Source organism: Amphiprion ocellaris, chromosome 23, assembly GCF_022539595.1.
Source record: "Amphiprion ocellaris isolate individual 3 ecotype Okinawa chromosome 23, ASM2253959v1, whole genome shotgun sequence".
Taxonomy (NCBI): Eukaryota; Metazoa; Chordata; class Actinopteri; family Pomacentridae; genus Amphiprion; species Amphiprion ocellaris.
In genome coordinates this window covers 2865625-2892014 of record NC_072788.1, presented here as the reverse complement: position 1 = coordinate 2892014, position 26390 = coordinate 2865625, and the positions used below count along the sequence as shown (strand labels likewise).

At 39.5% G+C, this 26390-nt stretch overlaps 1 protein-coding gene across 5 annotated transcripts in view; it reads left to right on the top strand.

The window, feature by feature from the left end:
* The window catches only part of pde5ab (phosphodiesterase 5A, cGMP-specific, b), a 117278-nt gene that overhangs the window by 21139 nt on the left and 69749 nt on the right, over positions 1-26390 (top strand). For 2 of the 5 annotated variants that reach the window (XM_035948102.2, XM_035948101.2), the window contains exons 1-3: positions 12362-12705; positions 17311-17818; positions 19427-19600. In XM_035948102.2, coding sequence (XP_035803995.1) covers positions 12608-12705; positions 17311-17818; positions 19427-19600 — 780 coding nt within the window. In that variant the 5' untranslated portion in view covers positions 12362-12607. Of the gene's footprint in view, positions 1-12361; positions 12706-12756; positions 13703-17310; positions 17819-19426; positions 19601-26390 lie in introns of those variants that run through there. The other 3 variants (XM_023270101.3, XM_035948103.2, XM_055007616.1) reach the window with 2 other exon arrangements.

Sequence of the window (26390 nt, the reverse complement as noted above, 5' to 3'; positions counted from 1 at the left end):
TAATCAGCACTGAGACCCACACAGCAGGGTTTTTTTAGAAGTATTAACCATTTTTCTCCCTTCAAAAGGCCCTTGAAAGAGGTGGGTTCTTGCAGTTGGAACCCACACAAAGGTTTTGGCTGCAATGAAACAGCCTACAAGTTCCTGCAGTGGAAAATAATCTATTGTTGCTATAGGATAAACCCCTGACCAACAAGGTATAGACCAATGGGTGTTGTGCATGTTGCATTGTGGTAATCCTTTGATCCAGGATGGTATTTACTGTTGTTATGTTAGTATGCAGTGTGAATTGTACGTTGAAGATGGTGATCTTAGAGAGGTAAACACTGTTATATAAAGAGGACAATTTGAGGGCAGAAAAATGCCACCTGTTGTCCTTTCTGGGTTAAACTAATCAGCTTTTGCCTCCAAGTATCAGCAATGAGATGCACACAGCAGTTATTTTAGAAGTAACAACCATTTTCTCTGCTTAAAATGCCCTGAAAGACATTCTATAGGGGTGGTTCTTGCAGTTGGAATGCAGGTAGACTGCAATAAAGTAGCCTACAAGTTCCTGCAATGAAAACTGCCTCTTTTTTTGCTATAAAATGAACCCCTTACCAACAAGGTATAGACCAATGGGTGCTGTGCATGTTGCATTGTGGTAGTCCTTTGGTCCAGGGTGCTAGTTACCAACTCCTTCATGAAAAAGTCCATCCCATAATGTCTTTTTTTTTGACAGTATCACACAATGTTGATCCAGCAGCTTACTCAACAACCTAAAAAACTCTTCATGACAAACTGAAGAAGTCAAAATTGAAGTCATGAGTATCTCGTTCCAGTCTTCAGTGTTCCACTGGCAGGGCTTCAAGGCCCAGGTGAGGCTCTTTTTCTTATTTTGACACTTCAGTGATGGCTAGATCTGCCAAACTGGCAGCTCAGAGTCTTGAAACTGGTACTTTGACTGCTGTAATGCTGAGCTTGAAGCTGTTCTCCCGTCGGCCTGTCAAGCTCACAAACTCCTCTTCTGATTCGGTTGCGGGTTTGGATCTGCCAGACCTATTTCTGTCAGTTTTCCATGTGCTTTTCGTTGGAGGAAACTTGAAATCTCGGACACCTTGGCTTTCTTTGCAGTTTCTTTATAGGAAAGATCTGACTTTGTCGTATAAAAACTGCCATCATTTAGTTGTACATTGGTTCTCCATTCTCCAAAGTGGTTGCTGTGGCTCTCTTGGATGCCACAATGACGGGTCAGACTCTGCATTTTACTGATGCCAAAATGGCTGTTGTGTGGTTTTTCATTGAACTGCTTACATATCAAAAACTGGAAAGACTGGGGTGCTCTGAAGCTTTTGTTCTGCAGTGTCTATATGATGGCTTGAATATGTTACAAGACAGCAGACTAAAAGGGAAATGAGGCTCCTAGCAAAGTAGTCAAAAACCATGTTATTGTGTTTACTTAGCTGACTTACAGCTACTAATAAAACTACAAGGATGGCCAGTCTCCCATGCTCTAGGGCACTGAAGAAAATCCGAGCAAACACTGGGCAAAATGCACAACAGGAAATTGGGTGAATCATGCAGTTTATCGTTCAAATTTAATAGAAACACAGAATACCATAAAGTCATCTCTAAAGCAGCAGAAACATCTCAATAATTTCCTATTTTTCTAAACTGAGGCTGCTTCAGAAACAAGTTTCACCTTCTTTCTTTGTCATTCTAATTTCCATCTTTTTTCCGCTCAGCACCGTCAAACTGCAGAGCTGCCAAAGTGTACTTACAGCAGGAGAATGATTAAGACTTTTATACAAACAGAAATTAGTTTTCTCTTGTCTTCTTTTAGCTGCGCAGGAAATTGCATTTTTTGTTCGAATGGATTGGGAGCATCAGCGTTGACCCTTAAATTCATCCTCTGCATTCAGACTCTCCTGGGATGCTGTGTTTACACGCCATCCAAGTGTTGTTTGTTGGGAAAATATGCCAGAGTGGTTTAGTGTGGTGCTTAGTTCCACCACAGAACAAGGACAGAATATATCAGTTTTTTTTTTTTCGTTTTCAGTCGTTGTCACTCTAGTACTGTTTTGAAGGCATCCTGACAGATTTTCTGAGAAAAACGCTTCCATTTGAGCTGGAAGGCAGCCGCTCTCTGTCGCTCTCCTCTTGTGAGATTTATTCCCGTTGTCGCCGCTCTCTGCTGACGCTGTGCAGACTCACATCTGTGTTTCCTCAAACATTTGCTGGATGGAGGGAAGCCATTAAACATAGCTCTGCTCGCAAACTGCCCTGTTTTCAGGACCTAAGGTGATGCTGAAATTAAGGCTTTTATCTCCTCAGATGGATATTTTTGAGGCTTAAAGCTTCTGGCAGGGCCGAACAGACGGAGTTTTTAGCTCTTTGGCTGCCACCACTTGCATAGACTTAAAGTGATGGATTTTTAGCAACCCAGAAAAGGGTATAGAGGGTATCAGCCATGTTTAAACATCACAGTTTTTTTTTGACAATATCAAGCAGTGATGGTAGGCTGAGAGCTGAGTGTTGTTCAGGTATGGCTGATGGCCCAGTCAGGTTTTTATTTCCTTCCTTTGTGTTTCAGACTTGTTTACTGTGCGACTCCAGATGGGAAAGCCTCAGGGCAAAGTGCACTGACACAGCGAAAGAATGAGCAGAAATATGTGCCCACCTTCTTATTTCTTTCACTATGTGCGTGTTTGTGAGAGAAAGACTGCATGCCTGTTTGTATTTGATACAGCACCTTAGGCGTATCATTGTGTTACATAATGCCTGAATGTGTGTGTTTGTCTTCATCTAATATGGTATTTTGTGATTTGAATAACATACTAGTACTGATACAAATATGCATCTAAATATGTGTAATATGTGCTTTTTTGTTCTTGCAATACAATTGGTGTTTTCTCATTAACCATTTGATGCACAACATGGGTCAAAGTGGCCCATATTCAATGGAAAATGAGCATCTCTTGACCCATGTTGTGCATCAAAGGGTTAAAAGGACAGATTACAGGCTATAAGTGTAGGTATGTATACGCACAGGTATGTAACAGCAACAAACAACTCATGTAATAGTGTCCATGTCCTCCTGCATACTGCCACATTAGCTCTGACCTGTAGAGCTATGGACATGGAACGTCTACAGGTGTCTGGCATGAAGACATAGGCATCGGAAGTCCTGTAGGGTTTGGATCTGACTTGTTTGGACGCATCCCACAGATACACAATGAGATTTGAATCTATGGAATTTGTTGTTCACCTGGAGCCCTTTCTGACTTGTGGTGTTGTATGGTGCATTGTCCTGCAGTGACAATGGGAAGTGCTGTTGCCATGGAAGAGTGTACTTGCAATAATGCTGAGGTGGGTGATACGTAACAGCTACGTAAATGCCAGGAGCCAAGGTTTCCCAACAGAACACTGTATTGTAACAAGAGGATTGATGTATAGTTCAAAGTATAGCTCAGGATGAAGAAGTCCTCGACAATGTCTGAGAGGTGAATCAATAAGGTTGTGTAATAGCTGTGTTCAAGGTCGACAAGTTTTTTTCTCTCTATGCCATCCCATAGATGGCAAAAACTTGTCAGCCTTACATTTTTTATAATAACACATCATCAGTAGGGTAAAACTAACCTGTCTCACGGCGGTCTAAACCCAGTTCCCTATTAGAGGGTGAGCTTTCCAACGCTTGGTCGATTCTGCTTCACAATGATAGGAAGAGTCATCATCGACGGATCAGAAAGCGACATTGCTATGAATGCTTGGCCACCACAAGCCAGTTATCCCTTCAGTAACTTTTCTGACACCTCCTGCTCAAAACTCAAAGGTCAGAAGGAATGAGATTTAGGTCAGGGCTCTAGGAGGGATGTTGCAAATCTAATCCTCGATATCTAACGAGCCTATGAATGGTTTCTGATGTACTCGTACTCACAATAGTGTTTCAAAGGATCTGTGAACTTAGCTGTAGCTGTAAATTCTTGTTGGCATCTAAAACATCTTTCATCTCCCGTCTGAACACTGACAAAACCAGTGGTTTTATTTGTGGAAGCAAATGGTGTTTTGACCTTATCTTTTAGCTCCTTTCAGTTGTCATTTTTGCGGTTTGCTTTTGACTAATCAGTTCCAAGTCATATATATAGTAGATCTGTGAAGTCAGTAGGCCTTCAGTTTGCACAAATGCCCCCTTGCAGATTAGCTACAGGTGTAGTTCGTCACATTAACAACAGACTTGTTCCACTAATCTTGCTAAACTTGTCCAAATATTTTTTTTGCTGCCGTTCACAGAGGTATATCTGTCCATTCTCAAGAGACAAATATTAGTTTAGAGATGTTTTTATGGATCAGATACCAGTTTATCTTGCATTTAATAACCTCATGCGAGTTTGCTGATAGTTTAATTATCCAAACACCTTGTGCAGCCATTCTTTATAACCCACATCTACTCTGATGTGCTTGTTTTGTGGCTCCACATTGGGACTATATATGGAAATTTGCTTGTGAGTTATGTAAGAGCAACTCAGAGTGACTGGTTTACAGCAGTGACCTGCCTCAGTCATCCAGCAGAAGTTTCACTGTGTGTTGTTTGATGAGGGAGTGACAGTCTCAGACATCTTTAACCTTGTTTTCACGCTCCTGGGAGAATGAAGTAACCTGGAAACTTCTTGGTGGTTATGAGACCAGTGCTGACAATGAAAGGATAAATCCAGTTCATCACAACGTGGAGCTTATTTTCATAGTTTCATCAGTAATAATAACAGTGTACTCATGAAGCTGAGAGTGTGGGAGCATCACTGAGAAGCGGTTAAACAAGGCAAAGAACCCGAGCTGTCAGGCGATCAGACACATTGTTAACAAATCCCAGGTTACTAAGTGCTTTTAATGCCTAATACTAGTGAAACTCTAACAATAACAGTGTCACATGAGGCACTGCAGAATGCTCTTATAGGGGCTTTTGTGGATGGAATGCGTTTTGTCATTTAACTCGGAGGGCTTGTTGATCAAAGCTCCCCAGATTTGAACACCGGAGTCATATTGGTTCCACTTTGCGGTACGCATATTTGTCCGGAACTGCTCGGCACAGGATGTTCACTTTTAGTATGAGGCTTCTATTTGGTGAATCTTGTGATCCAAACAATCACTGTCAGCCTATTTTTGTCAGCGGGCTTGCTCTCTTTGGAACAGAAATGCTACATTATGGCCGCGCACCAGTTGTTGTTGATCCTGCTATTAGGGTTAGCTTTGAAACTGTGTCGTTTCAACCCTCGTGTCGTCCTGCGGGTCAAAATTGGCCCAGTTTAAAGTTTGAAAATGTGGGAAAAATTTATATTTTCACAGTGAAATTTCTGATGTCCACATTTTCAACATCTTTGGGAAATCTTTGAACATTTTTTGGTGGAAAAAAGAAATGTTAAAAATGCTTCTTAAGAACATTCAGAAAAAATTCGACCAAAATCTATCAAATTTCACTGGATTTTGGTTGATTTTTTTGTGAATGTTCTCAAAGAAAATCTTAGAAGTTTTGCTGATATACATGGAATCACTTTAGATATTTTTAGGATTTTTTTTTAAAAGATTTTTACTAATTTTTTGAAAATATTTACAAGAATTTTCTTGCCAAATTTGGGGGATTTTTATTATTTTTTTAAAAAATAAAACTTTTAAGGGAAACTTTTAAGGAATTATTGGAATTTTCTTCCTGAAGGTTTTGCAAATTTTCAGAAATTTGGGGAATTTTTTTGCTGATTTTTTTGATTTTTTTCAGACAAGGAAATATTTTTTGGTGCCTGTAAATGAGGACAACAGGAGGGTTAAATTGCTAATGTATGATGCATAAAGTCACAATAAAATACAAAAATAATGTCACTATTGTTTTCTATTATAATTTATTATACTTCTTTTCTGACTTTATGTCAGAAAAGAAGACGATGTATATGCTGCATTCATATATTTCTTCAGTGTATCCTCATGATTTTTTCATGTTTAATTCATGTTTAAGTCCACTTTTATGAGGAAAACATGGTTTAACTGGTGTGAAAATAATATTTCCACAGACTTTCATCTAGACAACAGCTCTCCCAGCTGGACGTACTTAGCCTCTCTGGGACTCACACACACTCAGAGACAGCCTTTCAATTATGGCAGCTCTGATCTGACCACAGGGGATGGACAAAGGGAAGTGGAGGGGAGAGTGAAACATTTCACAGGAGGCTCTTCTTAGATGATGCATTTTGCTCCTGATGACACAATGTCTGTTCCATTTCCACCAGTTTCTAGGTGTACTATGACAGCTCTGTTGCAGTCCAGATGCTATAGATTTTCATTGTTTAGGTGCACAGGTACAGAGACAGCTGAGTGGTACTGACAAGTTGTGACCAGCTTGGCTGTGAAACACATTTTCAAAAAGTTCAGGTGTCAAAAAGCCTGGGGGACTTCTTGCTGGGGATGTGCGAGTATAACCGGAGTGCAGTGGTGAGTAAAGACACCTGAAACATTTGGAATATTTTCAGTAAGCTTTTCTAGGAATGTACATTTAGGCTTCTGCTTAGAAACCATGTTTGGAGATGCTACAGTAAATCCAATTGGTTGCACATACTAGCAACATACAAGCTGTGGGGAAGGCACATGAATGACCAAACAGATACTCAACATGAGTGCTTATCTGCTTTTTGGTTCATCTCGTCATATGGATATAATTACTGAAGTGTGGATGACAATCATGCTCTCCAGAGGATATACCTTCATGATTTTGGTGATCTCCACATTCCCCATTAGCACCAGCAGAAGGTCAAAGCTTTCACCTATCCAATAAAGTATCTTAACATACGATCAAGCTGTCAATCTAGGTAAAGTTCTAGATTGATTTAAGTGTCAAAAACTGTCCAACTTGACTTGTTTAATTATCAGAATTTTAATCCATTCATCCTTTTCCCATTCACATATACAGAGAGTCAAGTTAGCCAGCTGGGCCGGCCACAGTCTCCATTGACACTACTGAGCATGCTCCTTGGATCAGAAATTATGTGGGCATACAGAACATCCAGGTATCTCATGGAGAAAGCTTGGGAAATTCAAATGTATGAAGTGCCATCTTGCAGTCTGTTTTCATTGGTATTTGTGTTCTACCTAATATATCTATGTTAGCAAAGTATGTTAGCATGCAGGTTTTAGTATTAATCTCCACCGTGCCTAAATGCAGACACTCAGAACTGCAAACAAAGATGGATGCTTCAGCAGAGTGGTCCATCTCATGGTACATCAAACGTAACATCAGGCTTCTATGTTAATTCATGTAGCTGTCAACACACATGCTATATGTACGAAGGTACTTCAAAAAAGTTCTTGGCTTCACTCAGAAACAGCAGGTCTAACTCCTATTTTGGTGCATAACTGTATACTATGAAGCCTTATATCGCTGTCCACAATAACGCAAATGACTGTGATCCTACTACAAATCCACCACTGAGGGCTTATCAAGACTTATCAGTCGGAAGTGATACAAGGAACACCTGATTAAATTGTGGGGGTGTTTCTGAGTCTCATCAATTCCCACTAACTGCTACATATTTAGGTCACACGATTCGGTATCCGTACTTAACATACACATGAAAAAAAACACACACCTGTGCTCAGCGCAAGGCCATTTTGTTTTTGAGTACATCTATATTAAATGGCCACATTCTATAGTGCTGTGATTAATGCCACAAATTTTTTATTAAAGATTTCAACCATCATAAATGATACAACTGAGCAGCCTTGGCGGAGTATTGTGCTCTCTGAGTGCTTTTCTTGTTATTTTTTGTTTTGTTTGTCCATGAAAATACTGAATGTAGGGAACATATATTCTGGAAAAGTACAATATAATAAAAAAGCACAAGTTTTTATAGAAACTTACGATTAAAAAGCAAACATACAATGTCAAAAAGGACATATAATGTAAAGATAAAATACATTTTGCAGAGAGAACGCAAAATGGAAAAAACTGAGCAAAGAAGTCACATCTGTTCGTGTCCCATCCTGACTGACAAGTGGTTTCCGCTGTCTCTGATTGGCTGTTTGCGCTGTGGGGGTGATGGGACGCTCAGAGGGGGGTTGGGGGTGGATTCCCCCCCAGGACAAGCAGCCACCATCTGCTGGTAAGGTGACACTGCCGGTGGGGGCCGAGCGTCCAGCTGGGAGGACACTGGAGACCAGAGCAGCGAGTGCAGACGCAGGAGCTGAAAGCCATTAGACTTTGTCAATAAAACCCAGAGCTCCTCCAGCTATGCGAATCACAGGATAATTGAAAGGTTAATTACTGAAAGGGTTTTATTGTTGATAGTTTATTCTCAATTAGCTGCTTAATTACAGGTTTGGCTAGGCAATGCTGAATCAAATGAAGCTGAGTTGGATTTGTAAAAAAAAATTCCTGCTATTTATATCCTGACAGCAACAAAAATTTACACAAATATTTAAAATCTTTGAATTCATTTCCATGCATGGAAAGTGTTTCTCTTTTTAAGGCGTTTTGACACATTTCTTGCTGCTTCTTGTTTGTGTCTGGTCCTTCCTGGAGTGTGAGAAACTGGAGCCATGTGCATCTTTCCAGGGAATTCGTTACTGCAGATGCTGAGGCTAAAAGGTCTCTACTATAGCTGCTATAAATCGGCGCCGTATAAACCAAATATCTGAGCGAAATTGAATGAAAAACCTCTGCGGTCGCTTCTTTCTGGAAGATGATAAACGCGCATCACAACATAAACGCTGAGATAAATCAGCGAACTCTGGCTGTGTTGTTCGATAATGAGTTTATCGTACTTCAGAATTAGTGTTTTGTATATTCCACAGTAAATAACATTCTTCAACAGTTGTGTAGAGCGTTGACTGTGGATTTTAATCACCTAATTTGCTGTCATACCGCACCAGGGTTTGGTTGTCTGTAGCTGTATAGATTTCTGAGAATCTAGTTATTTTAATCTACTAGTGCATACTTACAGTTACATATTTTTCACATTTTTGTGATTTTTTTTTTGATAAATTTTGAGAAATACGCATCTGTTAGTGTTTTCTTGAGACCAGCAACTTTTGTAAAGCTTGTGAAACCACAGTACAGTACATTCTTTTCACTTTTGGATTGCTAGAAATGTCCTTTTATGTAGGTGTTTTAGAGTGTATATCTGCAAGAACTTTTAAAATACATCAGCAGAGACCCTTTAACCAGAAATTCTAAGTACCTTATTATGTTCTGTTGGAATAACATGCACTAATATGAACATGAATGGTTCAGGTTGCAGCTAAATTTGACTATTTTGGGGGGTAAAACTGTCTCCACTAACTCTCTATTACAGAAGCACTCATTACTATATTAAAAAAGGTACCAAAATAAACCTGAATACTTAAATGCCATCATCCATGTGACACTTACATGCAGTTAAAATGTGCACCAAATCCAACAAACACAGTTCCTACAGCTGCCTGTACAAACAGAATAGTTCACATTACTGCAGCTTTTGTTTTGGATGCAAAGACGACGACATTTGACGAACTCTCGCCTGTATTCAAATCTAATCTCTCATGCAAGGAGGCAGATGCCAGCATGCATATGCAGATTTCTGAGGAGAGCAGAGAACTGCTTTTATTATCGTCTTGGTTTTGTACAGCTGGATGATGTATACAGCACCTGATCTGGATCCTTCCATAGATTGTCGCTCTGTGTGCCGGTTCACCATGCAGAGTTCACGTTTATCAAACCGGCTGGATTTTGGGCTCAAAGTATGGAGTAGCAAGTGTGAAAGTGCCCTTATTCTGCTGCTACATGCCCCTAATTTGGTGTGGTGTGTTATTTTGGCATTTTAGAGCTTAAGCTGTTGGCATTCTTGAATCAAACAGTCAAATGCCAAAGTACATCTGTAGAGTACAGTGGTCTCTCGTCTATCGTTGGGGGTTCTGGAACCTAACCCCGAAAATCCACCAAGTAGCGACCTTATATTTATTTTATTATTTTTATATATTTTAAGGCTTTATAAACCCTCCCCCACTCTTATAAACCCTTCCTATGCTCTTAAACACTTTCTATACTCTCAAACCTACGTAATTTTACCAATATATAAAATTCTATGGCTGCAATTAGATAAATACAATTTAAAAATCTGCGATACAGTGAGACCGCAAGGGACGACTGTATAACAATAAAGCCAACATCAAAACCTTAATATCCCCATGTATCTGTTATGGTTACCAGAAAACACATTACTTTGACAATAGGCTAAGGTTACAAATAAAATTAGGCTTTTTGCCTAATGCAAAACCCACCTGAAACTTGATGTTGTTGTGATCAAGTAGGTCAAATAGTCTTTTTGGTGAAATTACCAAAATTCCACAGTTACCCCCTGGTTTCTTCTAGAAGTGGCCTTCATGATACAAAAATCTCTTAAAATTTAAGCTCTAAAATGCCTATCTGCATCGTAAACTAGTCTTTTCCTGCCTGAGGCAAACCCAAATGGTGGCTTCAATCAAACTATTGGGTCTGAATGATTTTGTTGTGAAAAACATGGATTTTTTTCTGGATTCTTGTGAACAAATTCCAACTTTTGTTTTACCTTCATGAATTGTTCCAGAAATGTTCTACTTTGTTTCATTAGTTTGTTGAATGTTCCCAGATGGTGTCTACATAATCTTCCGTCAAAGCTTTGTAAACACTGTCATGAAGCATTTTCTAATGTTTCCCTGAAATACCTCCACAGAAGGTCATGTAAGGATCCTGCATTGCACAATTCTAAAAAAAGCACAGAGGAGGTGTTCTGGGAACTATTGGATACCTTTGACCTGAAGAAATATTTCTCTTTCGTGAATGTATGGGAATGTTACTTTTTAACCAAAAGGAAACATCCTTCGAGCCTTCCCAGCATGTTTCCCCACACATTGCTAATGGTTGTTTGCGGTATTTTCAAAGGAAAGAGGTGGTGAGAGGGACAAGACAGACCTATATCTAGAATCCTGTCTCTAGTATGTGAAACATGCTGAGCTGTGGCCTGTGAGAAAAGCTATGTAGGTTTATGTCTTCTGAATCTCTGATGTCTACGCCCCTGATGGTGTCATAGGAATGTAAGATTAGGCTTTGTGAGGCCCTCTGAGATTAAGCTCAGAAAATCTAAGTTGTGGAATTTCAAAGGGTATTTACTGGGAAAAGTCCAAGAAACGATACTGAGGTATGTTATGGGAAAAACTGGAGCTTGACCCAGAATAAAAATCATAAAATCTCGGCTTCTGTTGCATTGATATGACCATTTATCTTGAGAAAACTGAAGACGATCCTTCCCTCTGACATTTAATTTGAGAGTGTGGATTTTGAATGTGCAAATATATTCTGTATTTAGGGCAGTCTATAACTCTACAATGCAGTGGGCTACATTTTATAGATGCAAAAAAGTCCTTTCCAAGATCTTGAATCTAAATTTACAGCCAGTATTAAGATGCAGTCAGCAGACAGCAGACCACCTTTTTATTTTTATTTCATTCAACCTTTATTTAACCAGATAAAAGACCTATTGAGATCGACACCTCTTTCACAAGGGTGACCTGGCCAGGAGAGGCAGGTCACCCTGAAGTAAACCCAACATAAAGTGTCTTACTAATGTGTTCCCTTTTTTGGATCTCCATGCTAATATATTTCTGTGGATGTGAAAATAAAATAAAAAATATAACAATAACAGCAACTACAACAACTACTACTACTGTTAGTATTAATATTACTATTTTTACTACTACTATTACTACTATTGCTATTGCTGCAATTGCTATTATTGCTACTATTATCACTCTGATTATTACTTAGATTATTATTATATTATTATTGTTGTTGTAATAGTCTAAAATGAGCACCACATTATCTTACTTTGATATAGTTTTCATTTTAAATTCTGTTTCCTTTTATAGACTTCCATGTTAATATATATCATTTTATATTATTATTATTATTATTATTATTATTATTATTATTATTATTATTGGTGTTGTTATTTATTTTTATCATTATTACATTCTCGTATGGATGTCATAGGTCCTATATGAATATTGTTATGGGTTATATTGTTTGGATAATTTTAAATATACATATTTGTAACGTCTCTTATCACAGGCTCTAATAGGGAGGGTAGCAGCTGCTCTCCCTCTCTCTCTCCCCCTCTCTCACCCCCTCTCTCTCCCCCCCTCTCTCTCTCCCCCTCTCTCCCCCCTCTCACCCCCTCTCTCTCTCCCCCTCTCTCTCCCCCTCTCTCTCTCTCCCCCTCTCTCCCTCTCCCCCTCTCTCCCCCCTCTCACCCCCTCTCTCTCCCCCTCTCTCTCCCCCTCTCTCTCTCTCCCCCTCTCTCACCCTTTCTCTCTCTCTCCTATAGTCGCTCCACCAACTAGGAAGCGCACAGCCTCCACTTTCTGATCCGTGCGCACCGACCGACCGACCCGCGTGCAGCTCTCCGTCTGAGCCCCGCTCTTTCTCTCCCTCCTTCCCTCCCTCCTTCCTTTCTTTCTCTCTTTCTTTTCTCCGCGCTCGTTATTCGGTACCGGGATCCTCCTCGTTATAGATGTAGACGGTCAGCCGGAGCTCTCAGCTTTGGAGGGGGGGAGACTCTGTTGTCGCGCCTTTTGCGCCATGGAGGACCGCTGTTCCCCGGAAAACGAGAGGATGGAAGCGTGGCTGGACGACCACTTGGAGTTCACACGCTCCTACTTTATCAGGAAGGCTTCAAGGTAAAAAAAACAAAACAAAACAAAAAAAAAACAACAGAGTGGATGGAGTTTCTAATGGGATCCTCTGCAAATAAACTCTTGTGTGTGCGCAGCCAATCAGGAACCCTTTGTTTGTACAGAGCTGTTTTTATTACAGGTGTCACTTTACCTGGCAGGAAATGCTCTGATCATGTCATCCTCTCCAGTGGAGGTGAATCAGTGAGGTTGTAGAAACCCTGCTCAGGTGCTTTTAGCTCACCGCTCAGCATTATTCCATGTCACCATCTCAGAGTTGCACAGGGCACCTTTTTAATCATTAACTTTTACTGCTGCCGGTAATTCAGCTTTAATTCTCCAGGCTTGCTCTTGAATGGCTCCTTGGTGATAATTATACAAGCCTTCCACATGCTCGTGCTTGTCCCATAAATGAAAGTCTCCCATTATAGATGCAGCCCGGGGGGGAAAAGGAGAAATTAGCCGTTTAATTTGATGTGCAAACACACATTCCAAATCAGGCTTTTTTCTTGGAGCTGCAGCAGCTATATAAGGCTTCTTAACGCGTGTTGCAGCACTTCATCAGGACACTCGAGGTCCATGTTTGTTTTAGTGACAAACCCCTTCAGATCCATTTATCCACTTAAAACCACCACGGTAACATCATCTAGCATCTCCATTCTGTCTCCGTTTTCCATAAAAAGCATTGTCACAGGGTGTTTTTTGAAGAAAATTCCCACCCCTTTCTACTAAACTTGATTGGCTCGGCACACATCAGCCATTTGTGTTGCCGTTCTGGTTGAGAGGCATTTCTCAGAGAGGTATTGATTCAGCCACACCTCCCCTGGATACATTAGCTCTGTGGGGAGGCAGGCAGCTCAATGGGAGATGGACTCAACTTGACTGGATCTGACACTCTTGCAGTCCGTCAGATAGGAGCAGCAGTGGCGTGGTTTCTCCCAGAAGTTTTATTTGCTTGAATCCGTGCCTGAGACACCACTTTTCATCAGGTTTTGGCCTTCAGGTGAACAGAGCCTTCGACTGGCGTGAAAAAAGAGGATGAGTCACGTGACCTTCGGCGTGTTTGAAAACTCGAGTGCATGCTTGAAACGTGTGTGGGTTGATTAGACAATGTGTCGGCTGATTGGAGAGATTCTCCGTAATCGTGTCCAATTTGGTGTCCACATGCTAACATATGCTCTGTCTGACACACACGCTGCTATTTGATTTGTTCCACTTTAGACACATGGATGGCTTGTGACACTCACACAGGCTAAATGAAAAAAGTCCATCACACAGCCTTGGTATTACATAATGATAGTGATGTTGCCTATTAGTTATATTGGTTATGTTATCATTGCAGTGTTTACTTAACGTAATATCATGTTGGAAACTCGTGAGTATGAGTGTGTCTTTCGTGAGTATAAATAGACATGTTTATATCCACTGTAGCAAAAATCCACTTGTTTACCCTGTTCTTTCAAGAGCTTTTGTCATTTAATGCTCCATTTCCAAGGCTCAAAGTTAGATCTTTAGCACATAAGTTGTAGCAAAAAAGTTGGAGAGGGCATTGTTACTTTCAACTCAAGCAAACAAAGTTCATTTTAAAGTGTCAGAAGATTTTCTTGTGTTAGAGATTGCTCACAAGGTCAAGCTGATTGTCACTTGACCTAAAGATAAACCTGAAAGCACCGCCGTGTATCTACTCAAAGTATGCGTGACCCACTTTTCCTCATAATAACACAATGTTGTGTTGAAAAGAGATACAATAGGCTTCCTCAGACTTTCAAGGTGTTTTTTTCTGCTGCATTCTCACTTGGTCTGCTCCTCAAATGGCAGCTTATGTGGACTAATTTTAACAAAAATTTGCATGGACATGGTGCTTTTAATGTGTCACAAATACCACTGTGTCACAAATCCATCCATCACTCACAGACTTAATCTACAATGTCTTGCATAGTCAGATCTATCTTCACAGCACTGTGTTGCTACTTAAAATGGTCTCAGTGCACCTCTATCATTTTTCCGCATTGTATTTTTATCAGCCAATCACAATCATTTTGGCCGGTGCTAAGTCCAGGATGCAGTAATAGTGGACCTACGAAACGGTGATGGGGGAGTTCTTTTGGTGGAATATTTACATGCAGGGAGCTGAACAATGTAATTAAAATGGCTAATTCATCAAAACAACCAAGCACAATGTCATAGTGGCAAGTTGCTGTTTTTGTTTCCCATAGCTGAGGTAATTTGGAAAGAAGGCAAGGAAAACCCAGCTTGAAATGAAATGGTTATACCCACTGTGTATGTGCAATGAATCAGACTAGTGTACATGAGGGGTTTAGAAGCAGAGTGGTCTAACCCACAAAACATATGAATCGAGTTTTATATAATTTCTGTGATGTTTTATGGTCTAGATTTTAGTGGCAAAATGGTCTAACCCATAACCCAAATGTAGCCCTTGGAATGTTAGACCAATTTGAAAACACAAAACTTTGAACCCATTTTTCTCAAAAACTACAGAAAGTGGGTTAGACCACTCTATATCAAAACCCTTCACATGTAAAAGAGTCTAAAAAGTAAATCGAAAAACGCTTTAAACAGCGAGCAGGTGGCGACTACTCTAGTTTTTAGTATAGGAATCTGATTGTATGAAACTCTATCTGAAGAAAAACCTACTTCTAACTTGATTTGTTTTCTCAGTAAATATTTTTCTATTATGTTTATGACCTCTATTGCTAGCTTAAAGACATTTTGAGTACAGCATGATGTCCATTTTGTAGATTATGGTCCCATTTAGAGTCAGACAGACAATAAAGAAGGGTATGTTTTGGGGCGTGGCTACCTTGTGATTGACAAGTCACTGCTATATGGGTTAGGATCTTTTCAAGAACATTTAAGAGAAGTTCAGTTAATTTCTACTGGGATTACCATGACCTGGATGACTGAGAATCTACACAGATGTAATGTTGTCAAGGTTTGAGTGAGTCATTTATCACATCTAGGTTAAAAAAACAAGATGGCAACACCCAAATTTCAAACTCAAAACTTCAAAACAGTTGTCCATGAACATCTTTAATATATAGACTATAACGTCACCATTGGATGTATTTGCTATTTTGTGCTTTGTTCTCATTGATGATATTCAGCAAAACCTACATATTCTCACTTAGAATCATCAGTTTCAAACCAAACATGCAACAAGGAATAGTTTGCACTAGTTAGCACAGAATAAAGAGCAACACAAAGTGACCAAATGGGATTCAATAGACTTAAATGAGTGCAAAAAAATCTATTTTAGTGTTTTAACTTGGTATCTTCATTCTTTCTGCTGTTCTTCTCTACAGGGATATTGTCGCTCTCCAGCTTTGGTCATTTTTGTTGTATTTAGTGATGAATTTTTGCCACATAATGTGATGGAAAATCAGCGTAGTGTAAGTTTGTGCTTGCCATGCAATACTGAATCTACTGTTTTGGTGTGAAAGCTCCGTGATCCTGACCTCAGCAAAGCCTTTGTGTCATGGAAAAAACTGTAAGTTTTGTAGAAGGTTTCTGAGCCATTTTATTGGACTGAAATGCAATAACACTCTCTGTATTTCTAAGTAACTCTATTACAATATCATGACTGATAGAAGCACATTGGCCAGCGTTTGTTCCAGTCTAGTTAAATGCATATCGTGATAGAAATAGGAATGTACTGAACATAGCAGACATTAGGCTGGCGTCATTTTGATAATTTTGTTATTTGAAATCCTAACTAACTGTTGCCACATTCAGACAACAATTGATGTTTGAGAAAAATTGGACATTGGTGAAAATATCATTTGGATTGAAATGATCCACCCAAATAAATGAACTGAATTATTCAAAAATTGGAATTGAATTCTCATCATAACCTTGGAGTGAGACAAGTTCATTTTGTACTAAAGGAATAGATAGATAGATAGATAGAGATAGATAGATAGATAGATAGATAGATAGATAGATAGATAGATGTCTTTGTCTTTTAAGTTTTACCTTCAGTATAAAGTATCTTGGATTTTGACATATCTGTTTATGTTTTGGCACAGGAACAGATAGGAATTTGTGTTCTCTGATGATTTTAGGGATTGTTCAGCAGCTCCAATAGTTGTCTACATGCCAACCAGTATGGTGTCTTGTGTATTTACTCATTACTTCAATATGGAACCTGTTTATACTGCCAGGAATAAGAAGTCTGTCTATATAATACGTACACCATTTGGCCACAACATTCCAACCATTATGAGTATCTTGTAACGTTGGTAGATACAAGATGTGGGATATTTTAGATCCTGGTCAGTGAGTTTGATGTGGTGGAAATGGGCAGGTGTGACTTTAACAGGGGCCAAATGGTCATGGCCAGATGACTGGGTCTTTAAAATGGCAAGGCTTATAGGGTACTCCCCATGAGCTTGGCCCATGAATGGACAAAGCATTAACCAGGAACACTGTGTTGAGGAATGTGCTGGTTCAAATCTGAGTCCAAGCAGCTCCAGCTTGCAAAGTTGCAAAGATCTGCTGCTAGGTACGTCAGGTCCAGGCCTCAGAGGTTCAGACCTGCAGAATGCTGACTATGTCAAAGGGACTGATAGGTTTTCTTTTCCGCTTCAACAGGGAGATGGTGAATGCCTGGTTCGCTGAGCGCGTCCACACCATCCAGCCATCCAAAGAAAACCCTCCACAGCAGCGTGGCCACCAGTCCTCTGCAGATCTCACCCCTCCCTCCGCCTCCACCATCCTCCCACCCACCCTCAGCCTCCTGGACAACCGTTGCCCCTCCCCGGCCTCAGTCCCCAGCCCGGCCCCCGGCACCCCGACCCGCAAGATCTCGGCGTCGGAGTTCGACCGCCCGCTCAGGCCCATTGTGGTCAAAGACTCCGAGGGCTCCCTGACGTTCCTGAGCGACGCCGACCGTGAAACTGTCCCTCTCCGGGGCTCGGTGATGGGTGAGGGCGGCGTCGGGGGCAACGGAGGCGGCAGTGTCAGCGGGGGTGACCGCTGCGCCAGACTGCTGGAGCTGGTGAAGGACGTGTCGAGTCATCTGGACGTGACAGCACTCTGCCACAAGATCTTCCTTCACATCAACGAGCTGATCGCCGCAGACCGCTACTCGCTATTTCTGGTAGGAATGGAAAGGCCTGCGGGTCAAACTATCATTCTCACTGAAGGTTTGCCATCAGCCAAAACAGGTGAAGGGAAGACTTCTTCACATGGGCACTGGGAAACTTATTTTCTCTGCACAGTAATCAACGTAATGATAGCAAGACGTCTTGCAAATTACAGTCCCAAAATAGTGAGTGAAGTGCTTTTAGTAACAAACAAGTGTGCTGTCAAACATTTCCCAACACATTTCTAGAGCACTTTCACAATAAGCCAGTCTAACTTTAGTAAGTTATTTCAATCTCATGAAGGAAGATTACTTGAAATTGCCCTAAATTACTGTGAAAGTGGTTGGATCAATCCTAGTTCAATGTCAAGTTAAGAAATGTGCTCATTTGCTTTATTTTTTGAGTGCAAGAAAATGTTACCTGTTAGTTCACATTATTCTCAGGTGTTGGGTTTAAGGTAGAGAACTAGAGGTGGGTTGCAATTATCGAACTCCCTCTGAAATCACAAGCTGTGCTTTTCATTTCTCTTGTTAAACAGATTTAGGAAATACTGTAAAGCATTTGTTAGTTTTAGTGAAACTGGTTTTCAAATAGGAACAGCAAGACTTTCTGTTTTTCCGGCTTCCAGACGTTAGTCTGAACTAAATCCTGGTTGTAACTCTGTACTTTAGACAAAACATGAGGTCATTTTGTGTTTTAATCAGACAGAAGTTGCTGCACCATCTCAGATTTTCTTCATAGTTGACTTATTTGTTGTTTGGGATGCCAAACTAAGTCTTGTATAATAATTTGGCAGAATTATGTGAATTTCAAATGATTAAATGGCCCTTGGAAATGAAAAGGGTTTATGTTATGTTCTCAAACATAAAATGTCTTAATTGTTTATAATTGTCATTCTGTGTGTGAAGTTCAGGATGATGAAGTTTTTGAGATCATACAGTTTTGAATATTTTGACCTTAAAGTGATATTTCACAGGGGTTTGCTGTCTTTTGTTGTCCATTGTACCTGCTCGATAGCAGTATGTTAGCAATTACATTGTGAGCATAGTAGCATGCTGAAATTAGCATTTAGCTTAAAGCACTGTTATGTTCTATGTCAGGCTAACAGAGCTGCTAGCATAACTTTTCAATCATACTCTTGTGATAAGAAGTGGTGCCTAACTATAAATCTAAATTCTACCAGCTTCTTTTTGCTTCATATATAAAGAAAAAGATGTTTCAGACAGAGTTTGTCAAGTCCAATATGCTCTCGCAGCTCTGTTAAAGACAGGTTAGCATGCTAATGTTAACATCTAGGTCAACACATTGCATTGCAGTACAGCCTCACAGAGCAGTAAGCATCGATGTAGACTTTTAATTTATCTGTTGTGTATACAAAATCTTTTTATTCATTTTAAGCCAAACAAAATAATTTGGTTTAATTACACCAAGAGATTTTTAGTAAATCTCTTGGTGTAGATGTTGCTGTTCTTGCTAAAGTCGAGCGAGGATATAGATTTCATAAATGGTAGCTGTGCATTACACCAGCAGGTGAACTGTTAAAGGGACAGAATTTCTAACATTTAGTTTTAATTTCCTGCTATGTCAGCTGTGTGATCACATGTTTTGTATTGTGGCTCCAGGTGGGCGAGGACAGCTCCAACAGGAAGTTCCTGGTCAGCCGGCTGTTCGATGTGGCCGAAGGCTCCACGCTGGAGGAATCGTCCAGCAGCAGCATCCGACTGGAGTGGAACAAAGGCATCGTGGGACACGTAGCCGCCACGGGACAACCGCTCAATATCAAGAACGCTTATGAGGTGAGGATTTTTCACTGTTGTGTTTGAAAATGACTGTGTTCAGCTGGAGCCTGTAATAAGGTGGTTTGCTTGTGCTTGCTTTGGGTGTATTTGATGGTTCTTGCTGACAGAGCACAGAGTTGAGAGGAACCAAAGAAGGGCAAATAGGTCAAAGTAGTCCTCTGGAGGGTTCTTCTTCACCACAGACACACACATGCTCACACACACATGTTATTCTCTTTCATTTTGTAGCTGCAGACTCTCTGATGACATTTTAACCCCTTAGAGTATCAACGCAGTGACCGAGTGAGCGATCGGATTCCTCGTCCTCCGAAGTCAATGACCAGAGCAATCTGACTTTAAAATCTGTCACCAATGAAACGTCACTGAAAAACAAGATTACGCTGTAAAGGTATACTTCTATGTCAGGAAATGCTTTTGTTTATTTCAATTGTGAGTTAATATTGCTGTATTCAGGAATTGTGTAGCCCACTGTAGAATTAACAAACCAGAGCCAGGACCAATAACGGTGCACAGCCTCCTGTGGTTTTGACTAAATGTATAATGAATAATCAATGCAGTTGACCAAAATCAATGACTAAATTAATGGCCATCTAATTTAGTTGTTGATTAGTTGGTGACGTCATTGCATGTTTATTTCGTACTGACTTGTAATGCTCTGACATGAAGGCATGAAGGTGTGTCACTACCCAACGTAAGTCACTACGCATTGAGGAAGATACTGGTGAACTACAGTAACAGTGAGGCGGTTTGGTTAGAAAGTCCACCAGCGACATCTAACATTCATGGCTCCACCGAGTCAACACCATTAGCCCAGACACAGTGCGTCCGGTTAGCACCTCGTCCTCGATGTCCAACCTTGATGCTGCCTTCAGTCTGTTGCTGGTCCGGCTGGTCCCCCGTCATAAAAGACACTTGGCTGCATTAGGGCAACAGCCACTGAACTGTCTAAACATCCATAAAGAGAAAAAAGAGATACGTGTGATTATATTTGTCTAAAATGATGGGGAGGCATTTTTTATTCATGTTAAACGGAACAAGGCTAGCCATTTCCCCCTGCTTTCAGTCTTTATGCTACACTAGGCTAACAATGTCCAAATATGATAGATAGATAGATAGATAGATAGATAGATAGATAGATAGATAGATAGATAGATAGATAGATAGATAGATAGATAGATAGATAGATAGATAGATAGATAGATAGATAGATAGATAGTTAGTTTTTGGATAAAAACATAATATAGTCAGTGAAGCAAATACCATAAGAGCTTATTAAGATAAAAACACTTAAAAAAAATCACCGCAGTTGTGTCTACTTTAAATATCGTCCTGTGATAGACTGAAAATAAGCTGGACAAATTGAATAAACTAGTTCAACCTAAACATTTTTTCCCCTAATTTGTGGCTGCAGATTGAATTTCAGCCTCCTGACCTGTGCAGACGGAGATGCTGACCTTGAACTGCTCCGTCTGCTGCTCAGTTTTTACTGTGTCCTGTTGTTCCGTCTGTTAGCCGCTTTTAGACTAACGATGGGGGGATTTGTGTCGGGATGGGATGGAATGCACGCTGCCATAGCTCCACTGTATGTGCACGTAAGCGTGTGAGTGTAGTATGTTTGTGCTTCTGGGAGCTTCGAGAAGAGTTATGAGTGTCTTCCCCAAGAAGCAGATGTGTGTGTGATGTTAGCATGTGGATGGAAGAAACGAGCATGTGGCTGGAATTAAACCCATTTGTTTTATATGTGTTCATATCAGTCTGACCTCAGTGTGTGTGTGAATAAAACTTCATTTACACTGTCAAAATAGATTATTTCAGTGGATTCAGCAGGAAAATCTAGTCTCGCTCTGTAAAACCTTTCAGATTTCCAGGCTTAAAATCTGAATGATTTATCTTCAAACTAAGTGCCGAGGCTTTGGGCAGTGAAATTGCACAGCTCCACTTTTTCCAGCATAAATCACGTGATGAAGGATATTCTTTCATCAAGTGTCCTGTTCTTGGTATTCCGTCTTGTTTCAAGTTGTTGGCAGCAAAAGACCCTGAAAACACCGAAGTGAACTTAGAAAAGATTTCAAAATGAACCGGTGACGATTTCACAATACAGCGAGTAAATGAAATATCTTTGACGTTAGCTCAAATATATGTTAAAAAAAATGTAATTTTGACATTTTTTGGTTTTATAAAATAACAGAGGGAATTTATAAAAATTAACATCAGCTTCCTAGGGTGAAAAGGGTGCTGTTTTCTGTAAGTATCAAAGTCAAACTGACGTCTCCAACAAAAGCACATTTTATTACAAACTGAATAGATAATTGATCATCTTTAACCCTGTAAGACCCAAATATAGAAAACAATGAGTAAAACAATAAATAAATAAAATTAACAAACAAAAACATTATATATATTTATATATAGAAAATAGAAACCAAGATTCTTCTAAAATATTATATGTACAGTTGAGTAAAATTGAAATTGAAAGTTATTTATAAAGATATTGTAGTAAACCTGTTCACATGCAATAAATCCACACTAGACTCACACACTACTTCAAATTAAATAACTCAGAAAGCCTTGGAGTCTGGCCAGTCTTTTCTTCAGGAGGAAATGACATCATGTGGAGCAGGTCATGTGATCTGGCATTAACACACTTCCTTGAGAGGTATTTTTGTAATGTGTGATTTCTCGGACACAGATACAATTAGTTGTTTTCCACATAAAATGTGATATAGTGCCAAAAAAGAAATCTCTGTCATGATTATCTCAACTTAATAAAAAGAACACAATCAAAACAATTTTTGAATAAACTCATTTTATTATTGTTTAGCTAATTAGAAGGTAGTTATTAAATTGGGATGGTTATTTAGTTGACATTTTAATGATATCCAGTCATTTTTTTATTAATAAGTGATTGTTTCCAAAATAAATAATGATGGAATTTGTAAAGACATGATCATAATGAACACAATAAACTTACCCATATGCTGTGATGGATCTGAAGCTGCATCATGCTGTATAATGAGGAATGTCAGATATGCATTAACCCTCCTGTCGTCCTGCAGGTCAAATTGACCCGTTTTAAAGTTTGAAAATATGGAAAAAAAAAATATTTTCACAGTGAAAACTTCCACATTTTCAACATTTTTGGGAAATTTCTAAACATTTTTTGGTGGAAAAAAAGAAATGTTAAAAAAATAAATTTTCCTTTAAGAACATTCTGAAAAAAATCAACCAAAATCCAGCAAAATTCACTGGATTTTGGTTGACTTTTTTCTGAATGTTCTCAAAGAAAATATTAGAAGTTTTACTAATAAATATGGAATCACTAGATATTTTTAGAATTTTTTTGGAAGATTTTTATTCATTTTTTGAAAATATTTACAATTTTTAGTTTTTATATTTTTTTAAATTTTTATTTCTTGCACAAATTTGGGGATTTAAAAAAAAATTAAACTTTTAAGGAATTTTTTTAGAATATTCTTCCTGAAGATTTTGCAATTTTTTATAAATCTGGGGAATTTTTTTTGCTGAATTTTTGATTTTTTTTCAGACAAAGGAACAGTATTTTTGGTGCCCGTAAATGAGGACAACAGGAGGGTTAAAAGCTTTGGACACTTTGTCATGCTCAAGTAGCTTAAGTATTTAATTTGTGGGTACTATATGAACTGCAGTAATCTGGTTATTACAGCATGCATGATTTTGCCTGTATTCTGACCCGTTCAAACAAACTGATGTTGCTCAAATGCACCCGTGGTCGAATTAACTGACATCATCTTGACCCTGCTGACCGCCGCTCGCTGCATGTTGTTCTATTTGGCGACAGTCCGCCTGCACATGGTACGACATTAACTGTCATATCCGTCATGAAATTAATCCGATAATTACAATTCTGTTCCTGCTGTTGACAGCGGTGCATACGTTACCCATGAGCTTCTCTACAAGCCCAGTTACATGTATACATGGAAGAAAAAATCAGCCCAAGGAAATCAGATTTTTACTAATTTTCTTCTCCAGTTATGGAAAAGCAGTTTTCTTATGCATATGAGAGTTAAAAAATCAGTTTACTAGAGAGAGCTGGAGAAAATCTGTCACTTTAGTCCATGTGAACACACTAAATATGAGACTTAGTCAGTATATTAAGGAACATTTTATGCAAATATGGTGCCACGTTTGACAAAAACATATAAAAGATAAAGTTTCTGCTGTGCAGCGTCCATGCAATTTCTTTCATCGCTGTCTGTACACTTCACGGAACACACATAAGCAGCCTCAGCGACTGGCATCATTCGTTTGGTGTGTGTGTGTGAGAGAGATTTCCTGCTGCGTACCTTCCTTCTTTGATAGCTCTGTCATCTGGTTGCCTGCCAACCACAAGATGATGATGATGTGACTGTGGGAGGAGGGGGAGGGAGGAGGGAGACGGGTGAGAAAACGACAAACAGAGAACATAAGTGACTGATGGGAGTCCACCTGTGTCCAATTAGCTTGCTCTGTGTGTGTGTGTGTGTGTGTGTGTGTGTGTGTGTGTGTGTGTGTGTGTGTGTGTGTGTGTGTGTGTGTGTGTGTGTGTGTGTGTGTGGATGTGTGTAATCGATGCCTGTGTGAATGTGTGTAATGAAATAAAATGTGTGTGTGTGCTCTCGGCTTGCAGGTGAGCTTCAGTGTGTGTGGGAGTGTGTTAGTCACCTTGTTGGTGCACAATTCTGTTGTGCAAATCAATATCATTGTGTCACGCTGTGAATTAATGACCGCGTTTAATGCACTCATTTAGGTTCCACATTCAGCCCGATTTGATCTCAAGTGACCAGTAAAATCAGAGCATAATAACCTATAAATAACCACAACTCCGAATATTTCCTTTGTTTTAGTACAAAAAAGTACATTATGAAAATGTTCACATTTAAGGAATTATCTTTTTACAAAACATCATGAACAACATTTAGTCACAGATATCTGGAACTAAACGATGTAGCATTTTACTTTGTGATCAAAATGACAAAAGTCAGATTAAAAAAGACAAAAAACAAGACAAAATATTACTAAAATGAGACACAAAAGGACAAAAGTGAGAAACAAAATGACAAAAAATGAGACAAACGACACGAAACAAAACAAAAAAGAGAAAAATGTTACAAAGCAACAAAAAAATGAGACAAATAGGAAAAGTCAGACAAAAAACAAGACAAAATATTACAAAAACGAGACACAAAACGACAAAAGCGAGAAACAAAATGACAAAAGAACAATGAACAATCTAGTATTTTACTTTATGATCAAAACAACTTGTCATGATCTAGGAATTATTTTAAATTTACAGGTTTACAAAATTACAATCTGCAGTTAATGTCTTCTTTGTAATTTTTACACTTTACAAAGTCGTCCCGTGGGCTGGATTGGACCCTCTGGAGGTCTGGTTTTGGCCCGCGGGCCACGTTTGACACCCTGCTGTAGATTGTCTGAATATACGCTGCTTGCTGTACTGTTGCTTTGTGTGTGTGTGTGTGTGTGTGTGTGTGTGTGTGTGTGTGTGTGTGTGTGTGTGTGTGTGTGTGTGTGTGTGTGTGTGTGTGTGTGTGCGCGCGTGCGTGCGTGTGTGCGTGCGTGTGTACAGCTGAACTTGATACTGCTTCCAGGAAGTCCATCTGCGTCATCTGAGGGACTCCCCAGCCCTCTGATTGGATCTTTAACTTCCCATTAGTCTGGATTATATTGATTTCTGCAACACAGTGAGAAACAACCCCCCCTCCCCCCGCCTGTTTATTTTAGTACAGCCCTCCCTGGGCTGAACCAAACACACGTCTGGCAGCGGCACCAGGCCAAACCAACCTCCAGAGAAGCTTGGGGGGTGATGACCTTATCAATGCCTGCACTGTGCTGCATCCAAAAGGCAATCTAGTGGGAATACAATACAGCACTTATCTGTCATTCACTGAGCTCTGTTTTGATTTTAGTTAATCCGGCCGCATATTTCTAGAATGTGGACAGATAGATGTGAAGCCTGCAAGAAGAAGAAGTTTTTTTGCTCTGGAGTGTGCCTCTGCTTGTGGTTGTGGAGTTAGTTATGGTGAAACAGGCACCGGTTTGTTGTAGAGCTGCACAATATAGAGTTTCTCCCACATGAAGTAAGCTTGAAGACATCGTGGAGGACTTGCATGGTTTTAATTTTCATCATTTACTCCGATCTTAAGGGTTCTTTCTTACTTTATTGAGGGTAAAATTATATAGAGATTAAATTTTATATTCAAAAGGTTAAAGGATAAGTTTGGTAATATATCTTTAATGCATAAATTGACATGTATTTTTAATGTAGTAACTGTTATGGCAAAAGACGAGGGACATGCATGTCATTAAATGACATTAGCTGTAGTACCTGGTTGTTCCACCAGGTGGAGCTTCTTAGTCTTTAACACTATAGCGTCCCAAGGATGGGGTTTACTGGAAGTTTCATGTTTGAGTAAGAACACTGTTGGGGTTTAGCTAGCAAAGGGCCACCATGACAAAGACTCCTGTGGTGGTTGATGACTTCTGACCAGAGATCATGTGTTCTAAACAAGACAGAAACTACGAACTAACCCGAACCTAACGCTAGTGAATGAAACCATCTTGGGTTATTTAGTTATTTTGACATGTTTTCAGGTCATTTTGGAAAGATTTTGAGTTGTTTGGAGAAATTAAGAATCATTTTGAGGTATTTTTAGGTCATCTTGGACATATTTAGGATAATTTGGAACTATTTTCATTTGAAGAAATTAAGGGTCATTTTGAGGTATTTTCAAGTCATCTTGGAAATATT